At 38.5% G+C, this 22,154-nt stretch overlaps 2 protein-coding genes across 2 annotated transcripts; both read left to right on the top strand.

Annotated features, from left to right (window-relative positions):
• Window positions 1–369: 369 nt before the first annotated feature.
• Window positions 370–4,463, top strand: LOC111811551 (mitochondrial carnitine/acylcarnitine carrier-like protein). The gene is made up of 3 exons (XM_023698453.2): window positions 370–529; window positions 2,296–2,730; window positions 3,712–4,463. Exons 2-3 carry the CDS (start codon window positions 2,339–2,341, stop codon window positions 4,208–4,210), a joined length of 891 nt encoding a protein of 296 aa, XP_023554221.1. The 5' UTR covers window positions 370–529; window positions 2,296–2,338; the 3' UTR covers window positions 4,211–4,463.
• Window positions 4,464–9,343: 4,880 nt separating this feature from the next.
• Window positions 9,344–10,741, top strand: LOC111811932 (abscisic acid receptor PYR1). Its single transcript, XM_087118014.1, has 3 exons — window positions 9,344–10,097; window positions 10,461–10,541; window positions 10,645–10,741. The coding sequence occupies exons 1-2, from the start codon at window positions 9,404–9,406 to the stop codon at window positions 10,523–10,525; spliced, it is 759 nt and encodes a 252-aa protein (XP_086974140.1). The 5' UTR covers window positions 9,344–9,403; the 3' UTR covers window positions 10,526–10,541; window positions 10,645–10,741.
• The last annotated feature ends 11,413 nt before the right edge of the window (window positions 10,742–22,154 follow it).

Below are 22,154 nucleotides of genomic sequence, written 5' to 3'. Positions count from 1 at the left end.
ATACTCCTAAACTATAGCCATGTAACTTCTCAGTTGGAACTCTATTCGGTTGTTCACGTCTCACCAACTCAACCAACCTAAAATTTCAAGCTAATCCAAAATATTTTTCCAACCCAACTAACTATAGTTATGTAACTTCTCCGATCTGCCTCCGACTTGTTATTCCAAGGCGATGTCGATGGTAGCACCGGGACGGCACGGCCGCGATATGTCTTGCCATAAGATGAGTGGCTGAGAGAAAAATGCCACCTCAGCAAAAAAAAAAAAAAAAAAAAAAAAAAAAAAAAATTCCAACTCAATTTTAAAAAGCATTTGTGGCCACGTCATATTTTTCTAAATTTCTGGGACGGAATGTCTAAATTTTAATTCCGAACTTTACGAATAAAAAGTAGAATCCAATAGGATCTCCACTTCCTTTTCGCCATTGAAGTAAAGCAGAAAAAGACAGCCGTCGTCCCGTCGGGAGAAAAGAGTCCAAGGCGACTCCCATTCCCCTGTCTTCACTTCCATTTCTTCCGAATCGCTTCCGGTGAGATTTCAAGCTTCCTTCATCTCCATTCCTTGAATCTGTAGAATGCACCTCTGTTTCCGATCAAATACGAGATTTCATTGCTTCTGTGCGTTTATTCCAGTTTCAATTCCATTTTACTTCTCCGTTTCATTGATTCTCGTTTCCGCTTCTTCTGATTTTTCTTCTCTTGATTTACTAGTTGTTTAGGATACCGTATTGTGAAGTTCTAGCATGTAACCAATCTTTTCTGTTCTTGCGCTAATTTTAATGTTTAAGCTGGTTATAAGGATTCGGCAGCAGTTTCCACGCAAATCTGGAGCAGGTATTGATTGTTAGTGAAAGACTTTAAGTTATTGAATGGTTAACGAGAAGATTGAATTACGAAGAGCAAGAATGCTCTATATATCCACCGAAAATACAAAGAGATATTTAGAAAATCTACCGTAGGAAATCTGGTAACAAACCAGTAAACAAATCTAATCAAATCAAGAGATTTAATTAGATACAAACTGACAGCAATCTAAACACCATTGATGATCAAATAGATTCAGAACTTTTATTTTGAATTTAGATTTTCTGTGTCGGTGTATTTTATCGAAATATTCTTCGATTGACGTTCTGTAACTGTTTTAATGCGAGCCTTAGCTCAAGAATTTATCGTCTCATTCTGCATGGTTGATGAGGCTGAAATTCTGATAAGCTTGAGAGTGTTGATTAATTTATTATGCAAATCAGTTGTCATATTGCTTATGTGATCGTGGTAATTTCTAAGTTTGTTCAAAATTGGTTGTGGTTGGTTAAGCGGCAATAAGTGATCATTTCTGAAATGTTCTCTAGGAATATATATGATACATCGGTTAAGAAGAAGGAGAGAAGAATGGCTATGTATCTTGTATCTATCTTGGCCCTAAGTTTGTATGTTGTGTTAACTTTGGAAGTTTCGTACAAAGGTGCTGCTTTATGTTGAGGATTGTTGGGAGGGAGTCTCACATTGGTTAATTAAGGGAAAGATCATGTGTTTATATGTAAGGAATACTATCTCTATTGGTATGAGGCCTTTTGGAGAAATCTAAAGCAAACCCATGAGAGCTTATGCTCAAAGTGGACAATATCATACCATTGTGGAGGTTCGTGGTTCCTAAAACTTTGTAGCTAACAATTAATAAACTCAGCGTTGTTCTTCTTATTCCTTCCTTCGTCGTTCTTGGTTTAATTATCTTTCGCGTGCTCTGCTTGTAAACAGTTAACTTTATTTACCTCGGTAATGAACTTAAAACTTGGATTAAGTTTGAGGCTGCATCATCTGCATTATTTACCTCGGTAATGAACTTAAAACTTCGGATGACATAATATTGATTGTTGTAAGAGCACTTTCTGCAAAGCAGCTTATATTTTGAGCATTTTATCTCTGTGGCTGCCTTTTTTTGGCTTACTTGTATTTCAGAATATATGAAGTTCTGTGCATTCAAATTAACAAATCTAATTGCTTTGCTATAAAAAAAAAATTGAAAGATAACAAATACAAGCCTAATCTTCAATGGCTTATGGTGGTAATTATACTTCATTTTGATGTTTTAGTCAAGTGTGTTTAATGTATCCAGTGGTGGTGCAATTCATCTTTCGATATTACAAAGAAAATATTTAGAGCTCCTTCACAATATCATCCGGTTCCTTCTCGTGTGGAGCTCAATACAGTTCTATTATTTATTTTGTATATATATATATATATATGTATTCTTTTGTGAAATACTGGATGATGTATAATTGTTAGAAAAAATTTACAGATTGCTAAAGAACTTAAAAGAGTGCAAAGTTTTTATCATCCATATGGGAGATGTGGCGAAAGATCTTGCTGCTGGGACTGCTGGGGGAGCAGCTCAATTGATATGTGGGCACCCATTTGATACAATTAAGGTCAAGCTCCAAAGCCAACCTGCCCCCCTTTCTGGCCAACTTCCGAAGTATTCTGGAGCAATGGATGCTGTCAGACAAACTCTAGCTTCAGAAGGCTCAAGAGGTTTGTACAAAGGTATGGGAGCTCCACTTGCTACAGTTGCTGCACTAAATGCTGTTCTCTTCTCTGTAAGGGGACAACTAGAGTCCTTCTTTCGGCCTTATCCCGGTGCCTCCCTTGAAGTTAAACAACAAGTGGTTTGTGGGGCTGGGGCTGGTGCTGCTGTGTCTCTTCTAGCTTGTCCAACTGAACTGATCAAATGCAGGTATGTACAACCTTTTCTTGAATATCCTAAAGTTTGTGATCCCATCCCCAAATATTATATTATCACCAATAGTTCCTCAGATAACTTACCTTGAAAGGAACTTGATCCTTGTATAAAAGAGAGACATATATTATCCAACATATGAACAACCGCATTGAGTAAGCTCCAAAAATGGATGATATTGTCCACTTTGAGTAATCTCTCATGGCTTTACTTTTGGTTTCTTCAAAAGGCGTCATATCAATGAAAATGTATTCCTTACTTGTAAACCCATGATCAACCTCTTAATTACCCGATGTGGGACTCCTCTCCCAACAATCCTCAACATCTTCTTGACCATTGACCATTATTAACTTTATTGGTTTCTCATCCAGTGCATGCGTAGAGGAAGAGCAAACTAAATTACCGTTATATATGTATAGGCTCTTAATGATTTTACTTTGCCAACCTTTTTACATTTCATATTAAAATGGAGCAAGTTGTTGGATTTGACCCACAATCGAAATATGTCGAAACAAGTAAAAGAAGCAAAGTGAGAGAGCTTTTGGAACAAAGAAACCTTAAGCACTTACCTTTTCAATTCTCTTTTGTTGTTGTAAAAAAAACATACATTTCATGAGTATATATGGTAGAAAATGCACTAAGTATCTTCCTAAACTTTCTCCTCAAGTTAAGAACTAGTAACAATCTTCTTAAGTAAAGCACTAAATTTGATCCACAATTTGACAACTACTACCAATTCTCTTGTAGTTGCTCCATAAGTTAGTAACTTATTCCACAAAGTCTACCGAACAATTCTCCTTAAACTACCCCATAAGTTAGTAACTTATTTTATCAAGTCAAGTTTATTAGATCACACAAGAAAGTAGGAGACAAGCATTGTATCATAAGTTAGTTACGCTTCCGCAAAGTATTTAAGTTCATGACACTAAGAGAGTTCTCGAGGCATTACAACCTTCATCTTTTGTTGTCAATGAACAGACTACAAGCTCAGAGTGCATTGGCAGCATCCAGTTCAGTTGGTGTGGCAGTGAAGTACGGTGGTCCAATGGACGTAGCCAAGCACGTCATCCAATCAAACGGAGTGAAGGGTCTTTTCAAGGGCTTGGCTCCAACAATGGCAAGAGAAGTGCCTGGAAATGCAGTGGTTTTTGGTGTATATGAGATGATAAAACAGCACTTTGCAGGAGGTCGAGACACTTCAAATCTAGGAAGAGAGTATCTGATATTAGCTGGGGGTGTATCTGGAGCAGCCTTCTGGCTAGCCGTCTATCCAACTGATGTTATCAAGAGCGTGATTCAGGTAGATGATTTCAAAAACCCAAAGTTCTCTGGTTCTATTGATGCTTTCAGGAAAATCATGGCGTCAGAAGGAGTTAAAGGGCTATACAAAGGCTTTGGACCAGCGATTGTTCGTAGTGCCCCAGCTAATGCAGCATGCTTCTTGGTATACGAAATCACCAGATCTAGCTTCGGTTAGTCAATCAATTCTTTTGTTCTGGTTCTGTTATATGTATGTTGGTTTCACTTAATTAAAAGAAAAGCCATATTAGGGTAATTCAATGTAGCCTCCTCCCTAGGCACCACAGTTCATTTTCTTCCTTTTCATGTGCTCTTATTCGACTTGGGTGTTGCGAGAAGTAAAACTGAAGTCATCAACTTCTGCATTTGATTGTTTGTATTTGGGGGAAAAAGAATATGAAATATGAATAAAAGGCAATTATGTTATATTATGTGCTAGACTTCCACGATTCTATGAACAAAGATCTCTCAATTATACAATATGAATTTGAATGAAGTTGTGAAAAATGTTGCTCAAATTACCTCCGATAAAAGTCAAGTTACATTAGGTTTCATTTTTTGGTTATTGAATCTCATTTAGTTTATATTCATGTTCATTAATATTCTTATTTATTTTGGTTATTAACTCCTATTTAGCTCTAACCATTTTGATTAATATTCTCATTTATTTGGTTCATGGATGAGAATTAGTATTGCTATGCCTGTATAAAAGGCTTGTCTAGCATTATTTTGAGTGAAGTTATTGTCATTTTGTATTTACCTAAACACAATTAGGAGAGAACTTTGTAAGAGAGATTTTGTAGTGTAAGAATGTGAGAGAGAACTTTATAAGAGAGATTTTGTAGTGTAAGAATGTGAGAGATACACTTATAAACATTTTGGTTATAGTGATTGGCTACCACTTGTGGATGTAGGGAGAATTTCTTATCTCTAAACCACATACATCTTTGTGTCTGTTTGTTTATTTGTGGGTGTGTGAGTTTGACCGATCTTGCTCCAGCTTTTGCAACAATTGGGCATCATAGCATTTTTGGTTGTGACATTGTACTACAACAATTGGGTATCAGAATATTTTAGTTGTGGCATTAGGGCACAACAATTAGTATCAAAGCATTGAAGGTTGTGGCGTTACGGCGCACAACAAGTGGTATCAACCGTTCTTTCTTTAATCATTTGGATTTAGAGGATAATTGGCAAATATTATGTTGTTTTGTTCTTGTGGGGTTGTGGTTAATTCTCCCATAGATGAAGAATTTGGTGCAAGAAGGAAAGAAGGTGTATATCATTGGATGTTGCACTAAAAGATACTCACTTTAAAGGTTCATTGCTGGATCGTGTGGTAGCTCTTGAGCATACACTTTTTCAGGTTCAAATATTAGGTTCAAATATTCCTCTTTTATCTTTTGTTTTTTATGATATGTTCTCTCTTTCACTACTTTTGCTACAACTTGGAACTTGATGACTCTTTGAAGTTATTGTGAATCCAAGTGAGTTCGTATCAAAGCTACAATTAGTGGACGATGTTTGAAGCAATGATAAGATGTCAGAACTATCATGGAGTTAAAATTATGATCCTTTTAGAGTTCGATGAAAACTTAATACTTGAAATTGTGTGTTAGGAATCACGACTCTCCAACAATCTTCCCCTCGAACAAAGTACACTAGTATGGAGCTCTCGAACAACCTCCCCTTAATTGAGGCTCGACTCCTTTCTTTGTTGTCCTCGAACAAAGTACACCTTTTGTTCTACACTTTAGTCACTTTTAACTACACCTTGAGACTCGCAATTTTTTGTTTGATATTTGAGGATTCTATTGTCATGGCTAAGTTGTTAGGAATCACGACTCTTCACAATGGTATGATATTGTCCACTTTGAGTATAAGTTCTCATGCTTTGTTTTGGACTTCCTGAAAGACCTTATTCCAATAGAGATGTATTCTTTTACTTCTAAACCCATGATCACTATTTAAATTAGCCAATGTGGGACTCACTTCCAAAAGTGTGGCGATGACATACCATTCTAAGTCACTACTATACTCTGTTCCAAAAATCCCAATGTTCATCTAAAATTCTAATGAGTTTTTACTTTCTAACCATACTTTTGAAATTTTTATGAAAGTTCAAAGAAATCAGTATTATATTTTTAAAACAAAGTCGAAGCTTATAGATATCTTTTATAATTTAGTCTCTTAGTATCTATCGATCAAAACCGAGTAGCTGATAGCTACCTAAAACATAGAAATGGGTTAGCCCAAAAGACTAAAAAGAAGAACAAAAACAACACAAATCAAAAGTTGATGAGTTCTATCAATAATTGCTATTAGACAGATTTCCAAACAAGAAAACAATTAACAAACCAACAAGCTCTTTCACTAGTAATTATATTCTCTTGCCTCAACTTGGAGGGATACTGAATTAAGCATTATGCTTTTCCTTTTCTAAACTTCTTGTGTCAAGTTGAGTCCTTTGAGCCAATTCTTTTTTATGTTCGTTGGAAGACGGGATGCTAAGTTCATGACGACATCGACACCGAGCGAGCATCGGTAAGGTCTGATTACTTGGCGGTATTCGTTTGGTATGTAAATTCAGCGTCTAACCTTCCAAAAAAGTCAACTTTCACTTAATACAAGAACATAAAGCTTTGAAATCGTTAAGAATACAAATGAATGATTAAATATATCGTATTCTATTACTTTAACTTTTCGGGTCTACCAACTTCAAAACAAAATAAATGCACAATAATTAGTACCGACATATCTCAAAAAATGAGCCTAGTTCGTCATTATTGAAAAAGTGTTATAATTACAGAAGTAAATAAATAGCACGTGGACAGGAACTCTCCTAAAAATAAAAAATATTCCGTAAATAACTCCACTGTTAAAATTAAACACACACGTACAGTAAAAGATAACGTAAATCGAAGGACCTAAAAACTTAGTCATCTAACATCGGTGTTTTTCAAAATTCATTTTATAATTTTAACTATAAAATTGATGTATTGATAATAATTTTTAAAATATATTTATTTTATTTTTATTTAATTTCATAATAATTTTTTTATTATTTATTCTCCAATAAATTTTAACTATTTAAAAATAAATTTTAATTAAATATTTAAAAGTAAATAAAAAGATATTTTACGAAAATATAGTTTTTTTTTACTTGCAAATCTTAAAAATCATGGCTAGATTTATAAATATATATATTTTTAATTTCCCAAAAATTAATATTATTTAGTCAACTAAACAACTATTTTATTCTTAAAATAAATAACTAAATCAATCAACTGAATGGATTATGTAACATTATGTCCCACTAATAATAAAGAATTAGGGCTAATTATATTAAATTAAATATTAGAGAGAGATTTTATTTATTTATTTATTTTGATTAATATTTTATTTTAATATAAAATATGAAGTGGGGAGCAGACAAGTTATGGGTGGGAAGCTGACTTGAAGATGTCAGCTGGATGCTTTAATATATATTTTTTTTTTCAAAACAAATTTATTTTATTTTCTAAAATTGATTAAAAGTTATTTTATCTATTTTTTAATTGATTTATAAAATTATTTTAAAAATTAATAGAAAATACTAAAATAATTTTAATGCTAAATTTAAGATTAAAATATTATTTAGTCAGTGTTAAGTTGACTGTTAGTTGACTAACGGAAAATGCTGTAGAGTAAGTACGATGACAAATTTTAATAATGTGGCGCTGGACTCGACAACGAATTTATGAGATTAATCAATTCTCTTCCTCGTCTAGTTTATCTTTATATTCTCATTGAAAATTTGAACAAATTTGACCAAGCTGCCATTAGATCTCATCTTCGGAACGAAGTCAGACTTTTTTCCATTTCTTTTCATCGTTGCTACTCGAAAGCTCTAATTTTCCATCGAACCCATGTCGTTTTTTTTTCGTTTAATCAAATAACAATGACTTTTAGCTCAACGACCATTTAAAACAGCTTTATACCAATTTTCTCCCTAATCAATAGTAAGACAAAATATATATATAATAATAATAATAATAATAATAATAATAATAATTATTATTATTATTATTATTTTATGTCAAAGCCAACTAGAAATAATATTCAAATTGAGGAAATTTATAATGCAATAATTGTTGGAAGGTAATGTGAAAGCAAATGGAATCAAATTAAAATAAGTTTATGGGGACAAGAATTATTAAAAAAAAAGAAAAAAGAAAATGATAATATATTATGGATATGCTTAGGGAATTGGGCTAAATAATTTGATTAGCTGGAAAAGACGTGGCATATGATGCTGACTCCTTACAATGGATTCCACCTCATCCTCTTTTCCACGTCATTTTTGTGTCTTTTAATTAATCAAATGATTTTCTACAATTATTTTATGAAAACAAAAGGCAACAAAATAATAAAAATAAAAATAATTTCTTTGTTATTATAAGCATTCCTACCTTTTTCATTTCAATTCAATAAAATTAAGCTTTATCAACGGGCTCAGAGGTCGATCTTAGCCTAATTTAAGCTCGGTTTAAAGTTGAATTTTGACTAATTTGACGTGACCCAACCGATTAATTCATTGATTTATATGGATCGTCATTTTGAAAATAAATTCGCTTGTGTCGACCATATTTAGATAGATCGTCAGACCAGCTGATTGAATTTTCAATTGTCAACTTAATATATTAAATTTAAATATTATTAAAATTTAAATATTTTAATAAAAAGTTAAATTTTGATATTTTTATAATTTAAATATAATAGTTTTAATTTAATATAAAATTTTAAAAAGTGTTTAGAATAAAATAATCTAAATTTTCATTAATTTATTAGATATAAATAATAAAAATATCAAAATTTTAAAATACATTAAATAAAAAATATAAATTTAATAAATTTGATTAATATTGAATTTAAAAAAAAATTAAAAAATATATTTTCAAGCTAAAAAAGACGGGGACAACGATTACATTCTCCGTCCTGACCCTACGTCTCATTCTCGCTCAACTTTTATATATATCTATATCTATACATACATACATACATACATATATATATATATATATATATATATATATATATATATATATATTATATTTAAACTTTTAAAATAAAATTATTTATTACAAAAAAATCTTTGCAAGAGAATATTTAAAAAATAAATAAAAATAAGAAATTTCTTGAAACATCTCTTATTTTTTAAAATTTTTGTTTAACCGTTTAACGCTCCAACCAGAAATTTTATAAAACAAAATTCATTTTTTAAAATTTATATTTAAAATAAAAAAAAAAAAAAAAAGAAAAAAAGAACAAAAAGTCTTCGCTCATCCGTCTAAAGCCCGACATTTGGACAAGAAAAGCGCTTAAAACATAAATGGAAATGGGTGAACCGTCAGAAATCGACCACCACCACCTCGACTCCGCCACCGCCGCCGCCACCGCCACCGCCTCCACCACCGCCACAACCCACCACCTCAACGTCCCGGCCGGATTATCTCAGCACGAGTTTGACGACCTGAAGCATCTCGTCTTCCAATTTCACTCCTACGAACTCCGCCCAGGCCAATGCTCCTCTCTCCTCTCTCAACTCATCCGAGCGCCGCGCGATGTCGTTTGGTCCGTCGTCCGCCGCTTCGATAAGCCTCAGATTTACAAGCACTTCATTAAGAGCTGTTCCGTCGCCGAAGACTTCATAATGACCGTAGGATGCACCAGAGATGTCTATGTAATCTCCGGCCTCCCGGCGGCGACGAGTACAGAGCGACTCGATATACTCGACGACGATCAATATGTGACAGGTTTTAGTATCACAGGCGGCGACCATCGATTGAGGAACTACCGGTCCGTAACGACGGTGCACGAGATGGAGCGCGATGGTCAGATCTGGACTGTCGTTTTGGAATCGTACATCGTTGATGTGCCGGAAGGGAATACGGAAGAGGATACGCGTCTATTTGCAGATACGGTTGTGAAATTGAATCTGCAGAAGCTTACATCCGTCACGGAAGGAATGGCTCGTGCTGCTGCTGCTGCTGCTGCTGCTACTGCTGCTGCTACTACTGCTGCAGGTACTACATCTACATCTTAATCACCACACAGATTTCAGAAAGAGAGAACGAAAGATTCTCGGAAAAAGAAGAACAAACGAAAGAACTATTGAAAAAGAAAATGATAGAGAGACATCATATTTCTTAATTTCTTCTTCTTCTGCTTCATCTTCCTTCTTAATTTTGTCTTCTCGTTGTGTTGGGGGAATCTGGTGTGCGACTGTGAGTATGGATTTCTTGAATGAAGAACAACGAAATAGCTTCTACTTCCAACAAGAAAACGAACTGATATTGATATTTATCAAGTATTCTTTAATTTCCTTACTCATTCTTCCTTGATTTTGTTCTTAATTTGTTCTCACTCGTTTCTTCTCGTTGTGTTAGGGGAATTTGGTGTGCGACTGAGTATGGATTTCTTGAATGAAGAACAACAAAATAGCCTCAACTGATATTGATATTGATCAAGTATCCTTCAATTTCGTTACTCATTTTTTGCTTTCATTCCGTGTGCTTCAGTTCAAAATTTGAATGATTATGATAGGAATCAAGTATAACAGTGACATTTCAGGCCATATATGCAAAATCTGAATGGCGGTTGCGCTTCTGGACATACATGTATGTACTCTGTACCATTGATCTCTCTGTAATTTACTCTGTTTTTCCTGTGTTTGGGGCTGAAATTGGAAAGTATGTAATGAGTTTTCTTAGGGTTCTTGAATGTTCATCCTTAAAGAAAAAGAGAGAAGGTTAGTTTGTGTGGCTAAGTCAGTGCATTGATTAGTTGATAGTGATTTTTGAGAGAAGATGGGCAGAGGGTTTAGGGTTGAATGGATGTAGATGAGGAGGAGGAGGAGGAGGAGGGGAGAGCATTATGGATGAACAAATGAATCCATGGCTATGCTAAAATGGGGACAGCAATGAGTAGGCCATAGGACCCTTTTGTCTTAAAGCTCCCAACAAACACTAAAAATGAGAGAAATCTGTTGTTGTTGACCCAACCTTTTCTGCACTTGGGCATGTGCAATTTCCCCCTTTTAGTGTAAGACCCCAAACCGACCTTCCCAAGCCCTCCGATAATAGATATTGTCCGTTTTGATTCGTTACATATCGTCGTATGTCTCACGGTTTTAAAACAAATCTATTAGGGAGAGGTTTCCACACCCTTGTAAAAAATGCTCTGTTCCCTTCTCCAATAGGTGTTCCTTGGGAGCCCAGTATCCTCACTAGTACATTGTCCGATATCTGGCTCTAATATCACTTGTAACAGCCCAAACCTATCGTCACTAGATATTATTTGTTTTGGCTCATTACTTACCGTTGTCAAGCTTAGAATCTCTCGTGTAACATCCTAAACCCACCGTCAGTGGATATTGTCTGTTATGGTCCAAGCCCACTGTTAGCAGATATTATCCGTTTTAGCGTATTACTTGTCGTCGTCAACCTCACGGTTTTAAAACGGATTTAATAGAGAGAGGTTTCCACACTCTTGTAAAAAATGCTCCGTTTCCCTCTTTATCAGATGTTTCTTGGGAGCCCAACGTCCTCGCTGGTAAATTGTTCGATATCTAGCTTTGATACCATTTGGAAAAGCCCAAACCCACCAGTAGTAGATATTATTTGTTTTGGCTCATTACTTACCGTTGTCAAGCTTAGAATCTCTCGGGTAACATCCTAAACCCACCGTCAGCGGATATTGTCCGTTATGGCCCAAGCCCACTACTAGCAGATATTGTCCGTTTTGACCCGTTATGTATCGCCGTTAGTCTCACGGTTTTAAAACGGATTTACTAGAGAGAGGTTTCCACACCCTTGTAAACAATGCTCCGTTTCCCTCTCCATCAGATGTTTCTTGGGAGCCCAACGTCCCGCTGGTACATTGTTCGATATCTTGCTCTGATACCACTTGTAACAGCCCAAACCCACCGTTAGTAGATATTCTTTGTTTTGGCCCATCACTTATCGTTGTCAAGCTTAGAATCTCTCGTGTAACATCCTAAACCCACTGTCAGCGGATATTGTCCATTATGACCTAAGCCCACCGTTAGTAGATATTGTCCGTTTTGGTCTATCACTTATCGTCGTCAATCTCACGATTTTAAAACGGGTTTAATAGAGAGAGATTTCCACTCTTGTAAAAAATGCTCCGTTTCCCTCTCTGTCATATGTTTCTTGGGAGCCCAACGTCCTCGCTGGTACATTGTCCAGTATCTGGCTCTGATACCACTTGTAATAGTCCAAACCCACCGCTAATAAATATTATTTATTTTGGCCCATTATTATCGTTGTCAAGTTCACGATTTTGAGGTGTTACACTTCCTCTCCTCTTGATTCAAAAACCAATCCCCAAGTTATAAGACTCCAAGTTTGGTATACCTCCTCACCTCATTAGGGTTTCCTTCCTCTTTCAGTTTGATATTAGAAACCCACCTAATGCCCCCTTTCTTCTTGAAAGAATTATTTCAAATCCCGTTAAATTTTAAGTTTAGTCTCTCATTCTTGAACTGATATGTCAATGATCTTTTAGGTTAGATTATAAGTTTAGTCTCTGAATTTTGATATTTTGTTTTTGTTTATCTAGTCTATGAACGATCAAAAGTTTCTAGTTAATTCTTAAATTTGAATTTTTACAAAAGGGAAGCGTAGTTCAAATTACAAAGTTTCTAATATGTTTCTAAACTTAGACTTCATCCAATATTTTGTCTACTGTTTTTAAAGTTTATGGTCTTTTTAGCAATAAATATATAAAATAGAATAAATAGAATCTTTTAAAGCATAAAGTAATGTGAAATATTTTATTCTTAGTACAAAAGTTTAGATCTAGATGTTCTATCTTGAAAGTTCTACATCAAACTATTTAATCTTAATTATTTTACCTTCTTTATTTATTTATTAACTTCATGTATTAATATATTTAAAGATATTAAATATAGAGAGAAAAAAATGAAGGAAACATTTGAACCACGACCAAATGAACGAGTTATTCTGGGATCAACATTTAAATATTTGTAATTTATATTACTATTATAAGTTTGAACATAATTGAGCTAAGTCAGAAGACGAAGATAGAGTTTACAAAGGGAGAATCAAATGAAAGATTAATTCGATTGAATTCCCTGATTGAACAAGGTAAAGCGCCAGCCCTTCTATTCCCTTGCCTTCTTTCACTCGGTAAAGCAAGTCCATTGCCTTTTGAACCTTCTTGAGTTTCAGCCGAGACTAAAGGAGGTTTCCTTTGTCCCAAAAAAATGAATAAAGGGGAGATCAGATTGGTTACAGTGTTTGAAGGGAGAGGGGTAGGAGAGAATCACTGGGTAAACTCATTCACCTGTCGGTTGAACAATCCCATTGCCTGAACTACTAAAGGAACTGGTACGGGCTATTCTTCTCCCATTTTGGGCGGAACAGGTCTACTAATTCTTTGATTCCAGTTAGTAAGAGGGATCTTGAACTAAGAAATAGATTCTAGAAGCTAAACGAAGATTAGTTTGACAGATTGAACTCTTGAACTCGGGTTTCACTATTCAAAAGTGAAAAAGCTGGGTTTAACATGGAAAAAGCGTCATATTCAGATTGACGAGATCATTTGTTATGCTAGAGTAAACGAGAGATACATGGAAGAATCCAGATCACAGTCGAAAGAGAGTGATCCTAAAGATATAATAGTTAAGAAAGACTAAAAATAATTGAAAGTTACTATCTATACGCATAAAGTGTACCTTCCAGTGTGTAACAACTCAAAGATCATGAGTTTACAAGTGGGGAATACTATCTCTATTCGTACGAGTTCTTTTGGGGAAGCCCAAAGTAAAGCTGAGAGCTTAAACTTCTAAGTGGACAATATCATACGATTGTGGAGATACCCTTTTCTAATTTAAGCAAATAGTTCGACAAAACTTGAACAAATAATTAAACTCAACGTGGAAACCTCTTATGCTAGAGAAAAACATAAAGATGTTAGAGTTGCCCCATGTTCGACTTCTCCCATTTGAACTAACCGGTTAGATTTTTTTTTTTTTTTCGTTTAGGTTCGGTTGAATTTTTGGAAAATTGATGATTCATATTAGTTTGTAGGTTGAATTTTTTTTGGTCGGGTTCACTCGACCAACCTGAAAATAGAGTTAGAGTCCAACACAATCATACTCTACTTTTTAAGTAACTTTTGCAACCAAGGTAAGTTATGCTGTCAATGGTAAATATTTGATATTTAAATTTTATAAAATTTTAGTTATTAATTTAATATATATTATGGATTAGTAAGATTTTTTAAAAGAAAATGTAACGACCCTAGATTTCTACCTACTCAGAGTCGCTGCTAATGTCTCGTGCTTATGTCTAATGCGAAAATATAACTCCTAAAAGAAAGCACCATCTATAATAAAAGTCGAAAACATTTAAAACATTATCTTTTCTAGAAAAACACAGTCATGTCATGGTCTTACCTGTTTAAATATAAAATATTGAATTTCAAAAAAATAAAAACAATTACAAAATAAAATAATTTAAAACAATTAAATGCAAAACAACTTATTTTAACTTAAGACTAGGAGTTTGAATATGAGTCTACCTTATGCACGTGCATAGTCTCTATATAGAGGACAGAGACATCCGATAAAATTAGCAGCGAATTTGAGTAGGTAGAAATTTAGGGTCGTTATAGAAAAACAACTTGACAACCCAATCCAACCCAATCTGAATTCTATTCGAGTTGTTTGGGTCACCAACATAACCAACCTAACTCAATCTATGTACATCCCTAAGAAAATATGCGTTTTGTCACAAATTAACAATGGTATCATTAGGTCGAAGTTTTCTCAATTAGCTTACGATCAATTTGTTTATCGAAAAATATGACAATAAGAGCGTCGAAAAGGACTTTGGGCCTCATTTTGTTGAGAAAGAAGAGGGAGTAGTAGGCAATAATGAGTGGGTGTGTGCAAGTTGGCAAGTTGCAAAGAAAAAATGAACATCTAGGGAAGCAAAAGGGTAAATAGATATCATAAGTGGAAAGCTTTTGATACTCAAAAAGATCATGTTTGAATATTGGCATATAGAAAGTAACACCTTAACGAACACTATAATTTGGAGTGGGTATCATCAAACCAAGGAAATTTATAAATTTATGAATAACGTGAAACCTAGAACGTGTAATTTTTACTACATGAAAATCAACATCCATTGTGTGATACCTGAAAATTTAATCATAGCATCAAGGACTTTCATACGGTAGCGTCCCTAATTTTCTCTAACCTAATTAATGACGTTACCTTGTACTTGTATAACGAAAGAACGAGAGTTTACGTAAGATAGTCTCAATAATGACAATACGTTCATTATTATAAGTAGTTCATACCTGGGGAAAAACAATAACGACAGCCTAACCTAGAAATAATCAACAGTTAACTAGAAGAACAATTGCAATAACTATCATCCGAGAGAATCCAACAAGACGCCTACGACACTACAAACCCTTCTTAAGACTTTCATGGCCTTTGCAGCGTTCACTGTCAGCTGTACATGGAGGTCTTGCCCTTACCTAAAAACATGGGTAGCACGTGGCTTGAGTATTATATAAAATACCCGGTAAGTCGCCCCACTGTTGGGGTTAAGCATATAATCATACATTAGGATACATTCGATTGCATACAATACACATACATAAGCACAAGTGTCAAAAGAAAGAAAACGAGAGAGAGGTCGGTCTTCCATTCCTTCCCATGGCCTTAGACCCTTGCTTTGTCCAGGCAGGGTGGATGCATGGTACTTTCCCACACATGGCCCACGTGCGTGACTGTGGGACCACCAGGCGAGTTCGCATGCGAACTCCCTGGGCTTGACTTAGTCGGGTACGTATGACATACAATACCGGACGCCACGAAAAATGAGGGCCTGCATGATATCGTAGCGAACACAATATCGAATGTACGCGTCCGTACCATCATTAGCATAACGGGGGAAGCTCCATGTACATAACACATAGCGTGCATGAGGTCCTTAAGGTTTACCTCCATGTCATTATACATACAACGTTCCATCCCCTCACTGCATTACATAGCATAACTGGGTTAAACATCGAGTAAGCATATCGTAGCATACTAGTCATCACATTCATGGCATGTGAGGTTCTCATTACAATCATGACATGTCAATCAAGCTCATACATACAGGGTAGCAAACCGTGGCACAAACATCACATACATAAATATGGCCTACATCAGCGTTTCACAGCAAGAACATATAACCTAGCATACATCAACAACACATATGGTGCATGCAAGGGCCACAGGGCACGCACCATCATACATACATAACTAACACCAACAGTAAGGTTACTTACCTCCTTGGCCTTGGCTGAAGTCACCCACAATGCTAACTCCGGCGCCTAACTACCTCCTATAAGATAACATGATACACTTAGAGCCCTTTCACAACTAGCTCTTATGCCTAGCTACCAAGGTACGTCCCTATCACAGGCTGTTTTATCAAAATGGAGTTATACTGACCTCAGATGGTTGAAACAAGGGTGGGAATGGCTTCAGAAGGGTCGAAAACCTAGAAATCAGTATATTATTTGAACATCAAGCCGCTAAGCTGAGAGTGCAACGGAGCCGCCGATGAAGCCAAAACCGACGAGCTGCGAAAAACACTGACGGCGCAGGGTTTCTGGATGCGTCTCTGGTTTGGGTTGAAAGGGAATGAGGCCCAGTGGTGGTGTTCGAGCGCGGCCTACGAGGTGCGGGCTGCATGCTAGCCGAGACGAACTTGTAGAGTGCCGAGGGTCGACCCGTGCCCGCCGCTTCGTCTTCCTCGCTCTGAAGCCTTGACAACCCTAATCACGGGACTTGACTACTATCACCGGTGGGATCGTCGTTCGTCTGTCTCCGGTGGCGCGTCTGTCTCCCCTTGCCCCGACGTACACTAGCGCCCGCTCCTACCTAAAGCTCGCGGCGTTATCAATCTCCCAACCCGATCTGACTGCCCCTCGCTCTCGCTCACGGTACAGCAATGGCTGGCTCACCGAGAGGCAGCCACTGTGACCCTAGGGTTTAATGGGGTCCGAGGGAATCCCACCGAAAATCGCGAGATTTTTGGCACGCCCTTTTTTTTTTGTTTTGGAATGTGTATCGTTACATCACTCCTCCCTGTTAAGGACTTTCGTTCTCGAAAGGGTTTGCATCCATGAACAACTCTAGGTACTTCTCCCTCATCTCATCCTCTCATTCCTAGGTGGCCTCCTCTGCTGATTGGTTCCCCTACCACACCTTGATAAATGCAATTTCTCTGGTGCGCAAGGTTTTTATCTTGCGAGGTAGGACCCCCACTGGTTTCTCCTTGTATCTTAAGTCTTCGGTCACGTCCAGAGTCGAATAATCTATCACGTGCGTGGGGTTCGCTAAGTACCTACGAAGTGTCGATACATGGAACACGTTGTGTATGGATGAGAGAGACGGGGGTAGGGCTAACCTATACGCAACGGGTTCGATTCGCTCCAAAATCTCGAAGGGTCCTATGAAGCGCGGACTTAGTTTGCCCTTGCGTCCGAACCTTAGAACACCCTTCATGGGGGCCACCTTCAGGAATACCATGTCGCCCACTTCGAACTCCAGGTTTCTTCGTCTTGAGTTCGCGTAACTCTTCTGTCTAATTTGAGCAATGCGCATCCTCCCCCTGATCTGCTGCATCGCCTCGTTCGTGACTTGGACCAGCTCTGTACCCACCAGTTCCCGTTCTCCTACCTCGCCCTAGCATAATGGTGTCCTACACCGCCTTCCATACAATGCCTCGTACGGTGCCATACCGATTGTCGCCGGGTAGTTGTTATTATAAGCGAATTCGATAAGGTGCAATTTCAAGTCCCAACTCCCAGTGAAATCAAGTACACAGGCCCCCAACATGTCCTCTAGAATTTGGTTCAAGCGTTCCATCTGTCCATCGGTCTGTGGGTGATACACTATGCTGAAGTCCAATCGAGTGCCCAACGCTTTCTAGAGTCCACGCCAATATGCTGAAGTAAAACGTGGGTCTCGGTCTGATACAATCGACACGGGGACCCCATGTAATCTGACGATTTCCTTCATGTACAGTTGTGCCCAATTGTCTACTGTATAGGTGGCCTTGCTGGGGAGGAAATGTGCTGACTGTTGTATTTCGATAGGGAAATCCTTTTCTTTTCGGTGAGAGGAAATCGTTGACAGGAAGTTGTTGGAAGAAAATAAAACGCGTAAAATAACAAAGAGAGAGAATTGCTAAAATTTTGACTGTGCTTAAAATCAGGTTGTTAAATCTTCTGAACAGATTTAACTATTTAAATATAATTTATCGTAAAAATGGTTGGAGAGTGGCCAACTAAATCTATCACTTCCTACAAAATTGCCGTCTAAAACTTTGGTAATCCATTCGACGTGTTTGTCAAATGGTCAAACGGAGGTATTCAATCAACTAATGAAATCGTGTGAATGTAAATAAGGAAAAACTCAGGTTTTATTTAACATTGACTTTGTCAATCTGTCCACGACCACCCATATGACAGTGTAACCCTTCAACGTCTTAGGTAGGCCCACTATGAAATCCATGGCGATGTTCTCCCACTTCCATTCTGGTATATTGAGGGGTTGTAGTAATCCTGCTGGTCTATGTCTGGGTGCTTTAACCTGTTGGCAAACTAAGCATTTGCCGACAAACTGTACGATATCTTCTTCAAGCCACACCACCAGAAGTGGGGTCTGAGGTCCTGATACATCTTCGTACCGCCAGGGTGCATGACGAATGGGGAGTTATGCGCGCTTCTCTCAGTATTTCACCCCTCAATTCCCCTATCGCCGGTACACACAAGCCAGTACAGTAACCCACCATCTGCTGACTTGGAGTACCCACCACCTGGTTCTGTCTCCATTTCGTTAAGTGCCCTCGCTAAACTAGAGTCCCTTGCCTGCGCCTCAATAATTCTCTGCCGAAGGGTGGGTTGTACAGTTAGCCGAGCCAGTTACACCTTAATACCTTCCAAGGCTACTGCTATTTCTGCTCGCTTGAAGTCTACCTGCACTCTGGGTTCTTTCGTGATTAGTGCCGACGAATGCGCTGTCTTCCTACTTAGGGCATCTGCAACTACGTTGGCCTTCCCGACGTGGTACTGGATATCTATATCATAATCCTTGACTAGTTCTAGCCACCGTCATTGTCTCATATTCAACTCCTTCTGGGTGAAGAAGTACTTCAGGCTCTTATGGTCGGTATAGATCTGAGTCCTCTCCCCATACAGGTAGTGTCGCCATATCTTTAACGCGAAGACTACTGCTGTCAGTTCCAAGTCATGCACAGGGTAGTTCTTTTCATAGTCCTTCAGCTGTCTGAAGGAGTAGGCAATAACCTTCCCAGGTTGCATTAACACGCACCCCAGACCCTTCTTGGAAGCATCACTGAAAATGACATAGTTCCCTGTACCATCAGGCATTGTGAGCACGGGTGTGGTCGTAAGTCTCTCCTTCAGGTCCCGGAAGCTTGCCTCGCACTCCTCAGTCCATACGAACGCTGTAGCCTTTCGAGTTAGTCGTAAGAGGGGTGCCACTATCTTGGAAAAGTCTTGCACGAAGCGTCGGTAGTAGCCTGCCAGACCCAGAAAACTCCGTACCTCAATCACAGTAGTTGGACGGGCCCAGCCGGTGACCGCTTCCCCCTTGGCAGGGTCAACTGATACTCCTTTCGCCGATATCACATGTCCCAGGAACGAGACTTCTCGTAACCAAAACTCACACTTCGAGAATTTGGCATAGAACCTATTTTCCCTCAAGACTGTCAAAGCCTTCCTCAGGTGCGTTTGGTGTTCCTGATTCGTCCTTGAATACACCAGGATGTCATCTATGAATACAATGACAAAGGTATCCAAATATTCCTTGAACACCCGATTCATCAATTCTATAAACACTATAGGAGCATTAGTGAGTCCAAATGACATTTCCACAAACTCATAATGGCCGTACCTTGTTCTGAAAGCTGTTTTTGGCACGCCCTCGTTTTTTATCTTGATCTGGTGGTAACCTGAACGAAAATCAATTTTTGAAAACACTGTGGCCTCTCTGAGCTGATCAAACAAGTCCTCGAGCGTGAGAGGGGGTACCTATTCTTCACCGTCCTCTTATTCAGTTCCCTGTAATCAATACACAAGCGCATGGAACCGCCTTTTTTCTTGATGAATAATACCAGTGCACCCCAAGGTGACACGCTCGGTCTGATAAACCCCTTGTCTAGCAGTTCTTGTAGTTGCATCTTAAGTTCTTTCAGCTCTGCTGGTGCCATGTGATACGGGGCCTTGTATATGGGGTCGGTTCCTGGTTCCAGTTCTATAGAAAAGTCGACATCTCGGGATGGGGGAATCCCTGGCAAGTCCTCTGGGAACTCACTTACTACAGGCAACGCGGTTAGGGAGACGCCTTCTTCCTTGATCCTTGCCACGTTGGCTAGTATCGCCCAGGCCCCGTGCTGGACCAGCTTCTTCGCCTTCATCATCGATATCACCTTGGACATTGTACCCAGATTGGTGCCCTTGAATCTAAACCTAGTCCTCGACGGTGACGTGAAAATGACCTCCTTCTTGTGACAATCTATGCTAGCATGGTTTTCTGCTAACCAGTCCATGCCTAGGATTACATCATACACGGTCATATCGACCACCATTAAGTTTACACCCAAGCTAACCCTTGATACTACTACGTGACCATTCCTTACCCTATAGGCGGCAACCATATCCACCCCTGCCAGGGTGCCTACTAGAAAATCATGTAACAAGGGTTCTAATACGATCCTTGCTTGACTAACAAAATCAGTGGAAATAAAGGAGTGCGTAGACCCGGAGTCAAATAACGTCAAAGCAAAATGGCCAAGGACGGATAGTGTACCTATCACCGCCGCATCCGGGTTTTCCACGTCCCTGTTGGATTTCGATAATCGGCCAGGGAAATCCTTTCTTTTCGGTGAGAGGAAATTGTCGACAAGAGGTTGTTGGAAGAAAAATAAAATGCGTAAAATAATAGAGAGAGAGAAGGACTGAAAGTTTGACTGCTCTTCAAAATCATGTTATGAAATCTTCTGAACAGATTTCCTATTTAAATATAACCTATCCTAAAAATGGGTAGAGAGTGGCTAACTGAATCTGTGCCACTTACTAGAAAATTGCCGTCTAAGAATTCGCTAATCCATTCGACGTGTTTGTCAAATGGTCAAATGGAGAATTAAATGTAAACGTGTGAATCTAAATAAGGAAAAACAAAGGTTTTATCTAACAATCTCCTCCTAAAACCTGTGTTATATCTGCCTTATTTTGTTTCGTTTGAACTCCGTTTTGAGCCCTATGGCTCGGTGTCCCTGGCGGCATGTCCTCCAGACTCCACGTCTTGTTCGGCCGCCTCTTCTTCGAGTTGGCGCGCCACCAGTCCAGGTGGTTCACCTCTCCCTAATAGGTCTTCCATCTTCCGGTACCTGGCCGAGAGGTTGACCGGTTGCTCGGTGTCCCTGGCGGCATGTCCTCCAGACTCCACGTCTTGTTCGGCCGCCTCTTCTTCGAGTTGGCGCGCCGCCAGTCCAGGTGGTTCACCTCTCCTTAATAGGTCTTCCATCTTCCGGTACCTGGCCGAGAGGTTGACCGGTTGCTCGGTGTCCCTGGCGGCATGTCCTCCAGACTCCACGTCTTGTTCGGTCGCCTCTTCTTCGAGTTGGCGCGCCGCCAGTCCAGGTGGTTCACCTCTTCCTAATAGGTCTTCCATCTTCCGGTACCTGGCCGAGAAGTTGACTGGTTGCTCTATCTCTAGCTTTAGGATGTAAAGGCAGTTTGTCATGCACCGAACTTGCGTGAGCAACCGTCGTCGATCATCGCGGATCCTAAGTAGCCCGCGTTTGATGGAAATGTGGCAGCCTGCCTTATCGAGTTGACCCAGGCTCACAATATTAGCCTTGAGTCTCGGGATGAAGTAGACGCCGGTCAGCTTGTGATGATTGCCTCCCTTGCCGACGAATAAGATGGTGTCGTGCCCTTCGATCTCGACGACGGAGCCGTCGCCGAATTTCATCGTCCTGCGAATCCCCGAGTCA

Source organism: Cucurbita pepo, chromosome 15, assembly GCF_057944985.1.
Source record: "Cucurbita pepo subsp. pepo isolate OVF chromosome 15, ASM5794498v1, whole genome shotgun sequence".
Taxonomy (NCBI): Eukaryota; Viridiplantae; Streptophyta; class Magnoliopsida; order Cucurbitales; family Cucurbitaceae; genus Cucurbita; species Cucurbita pepo.
Note: the sequence above shows the minus strand (reverse complement) of the source record. Positions and strands in the feature narration are given on the sequence as shown.

What these genes read in the sequence shown, in the direction of transcription:
- LOC111811551 (XM_023698453.2), top strand. Translation starts at nt 2,339, where the DNA reads ATGGGAGATGTGGCGAAAGATCTTGCTGCTGGGACTGCTGGGGGAGCA. An exon ending in ACTGAACTGATCAAATGCAG is followed by an intron (nt 2,731 to 3,711) that starts GTATGTACAACC and finishes GTCAATGAACAG; the next exon opens with ACTACAAGCTCAGAGTGCAT.
- LOC111811932 (XM_087118014.1), top strand. Translation starts at nt 9,404, where the DNA reads ATGGAAATGGGTGAACCGTCAGAAATCGACCACCACCACCTCGACTCC. An exon ending in TGCTGCTACTACTGCTGCAG is followed by an intron (nt 10,098 to 10,460) that starts GTACTACATCTA and finishes TCGTTGTGTTAG; the next exon opens with GGGAATTTGGTGTGCGACTG.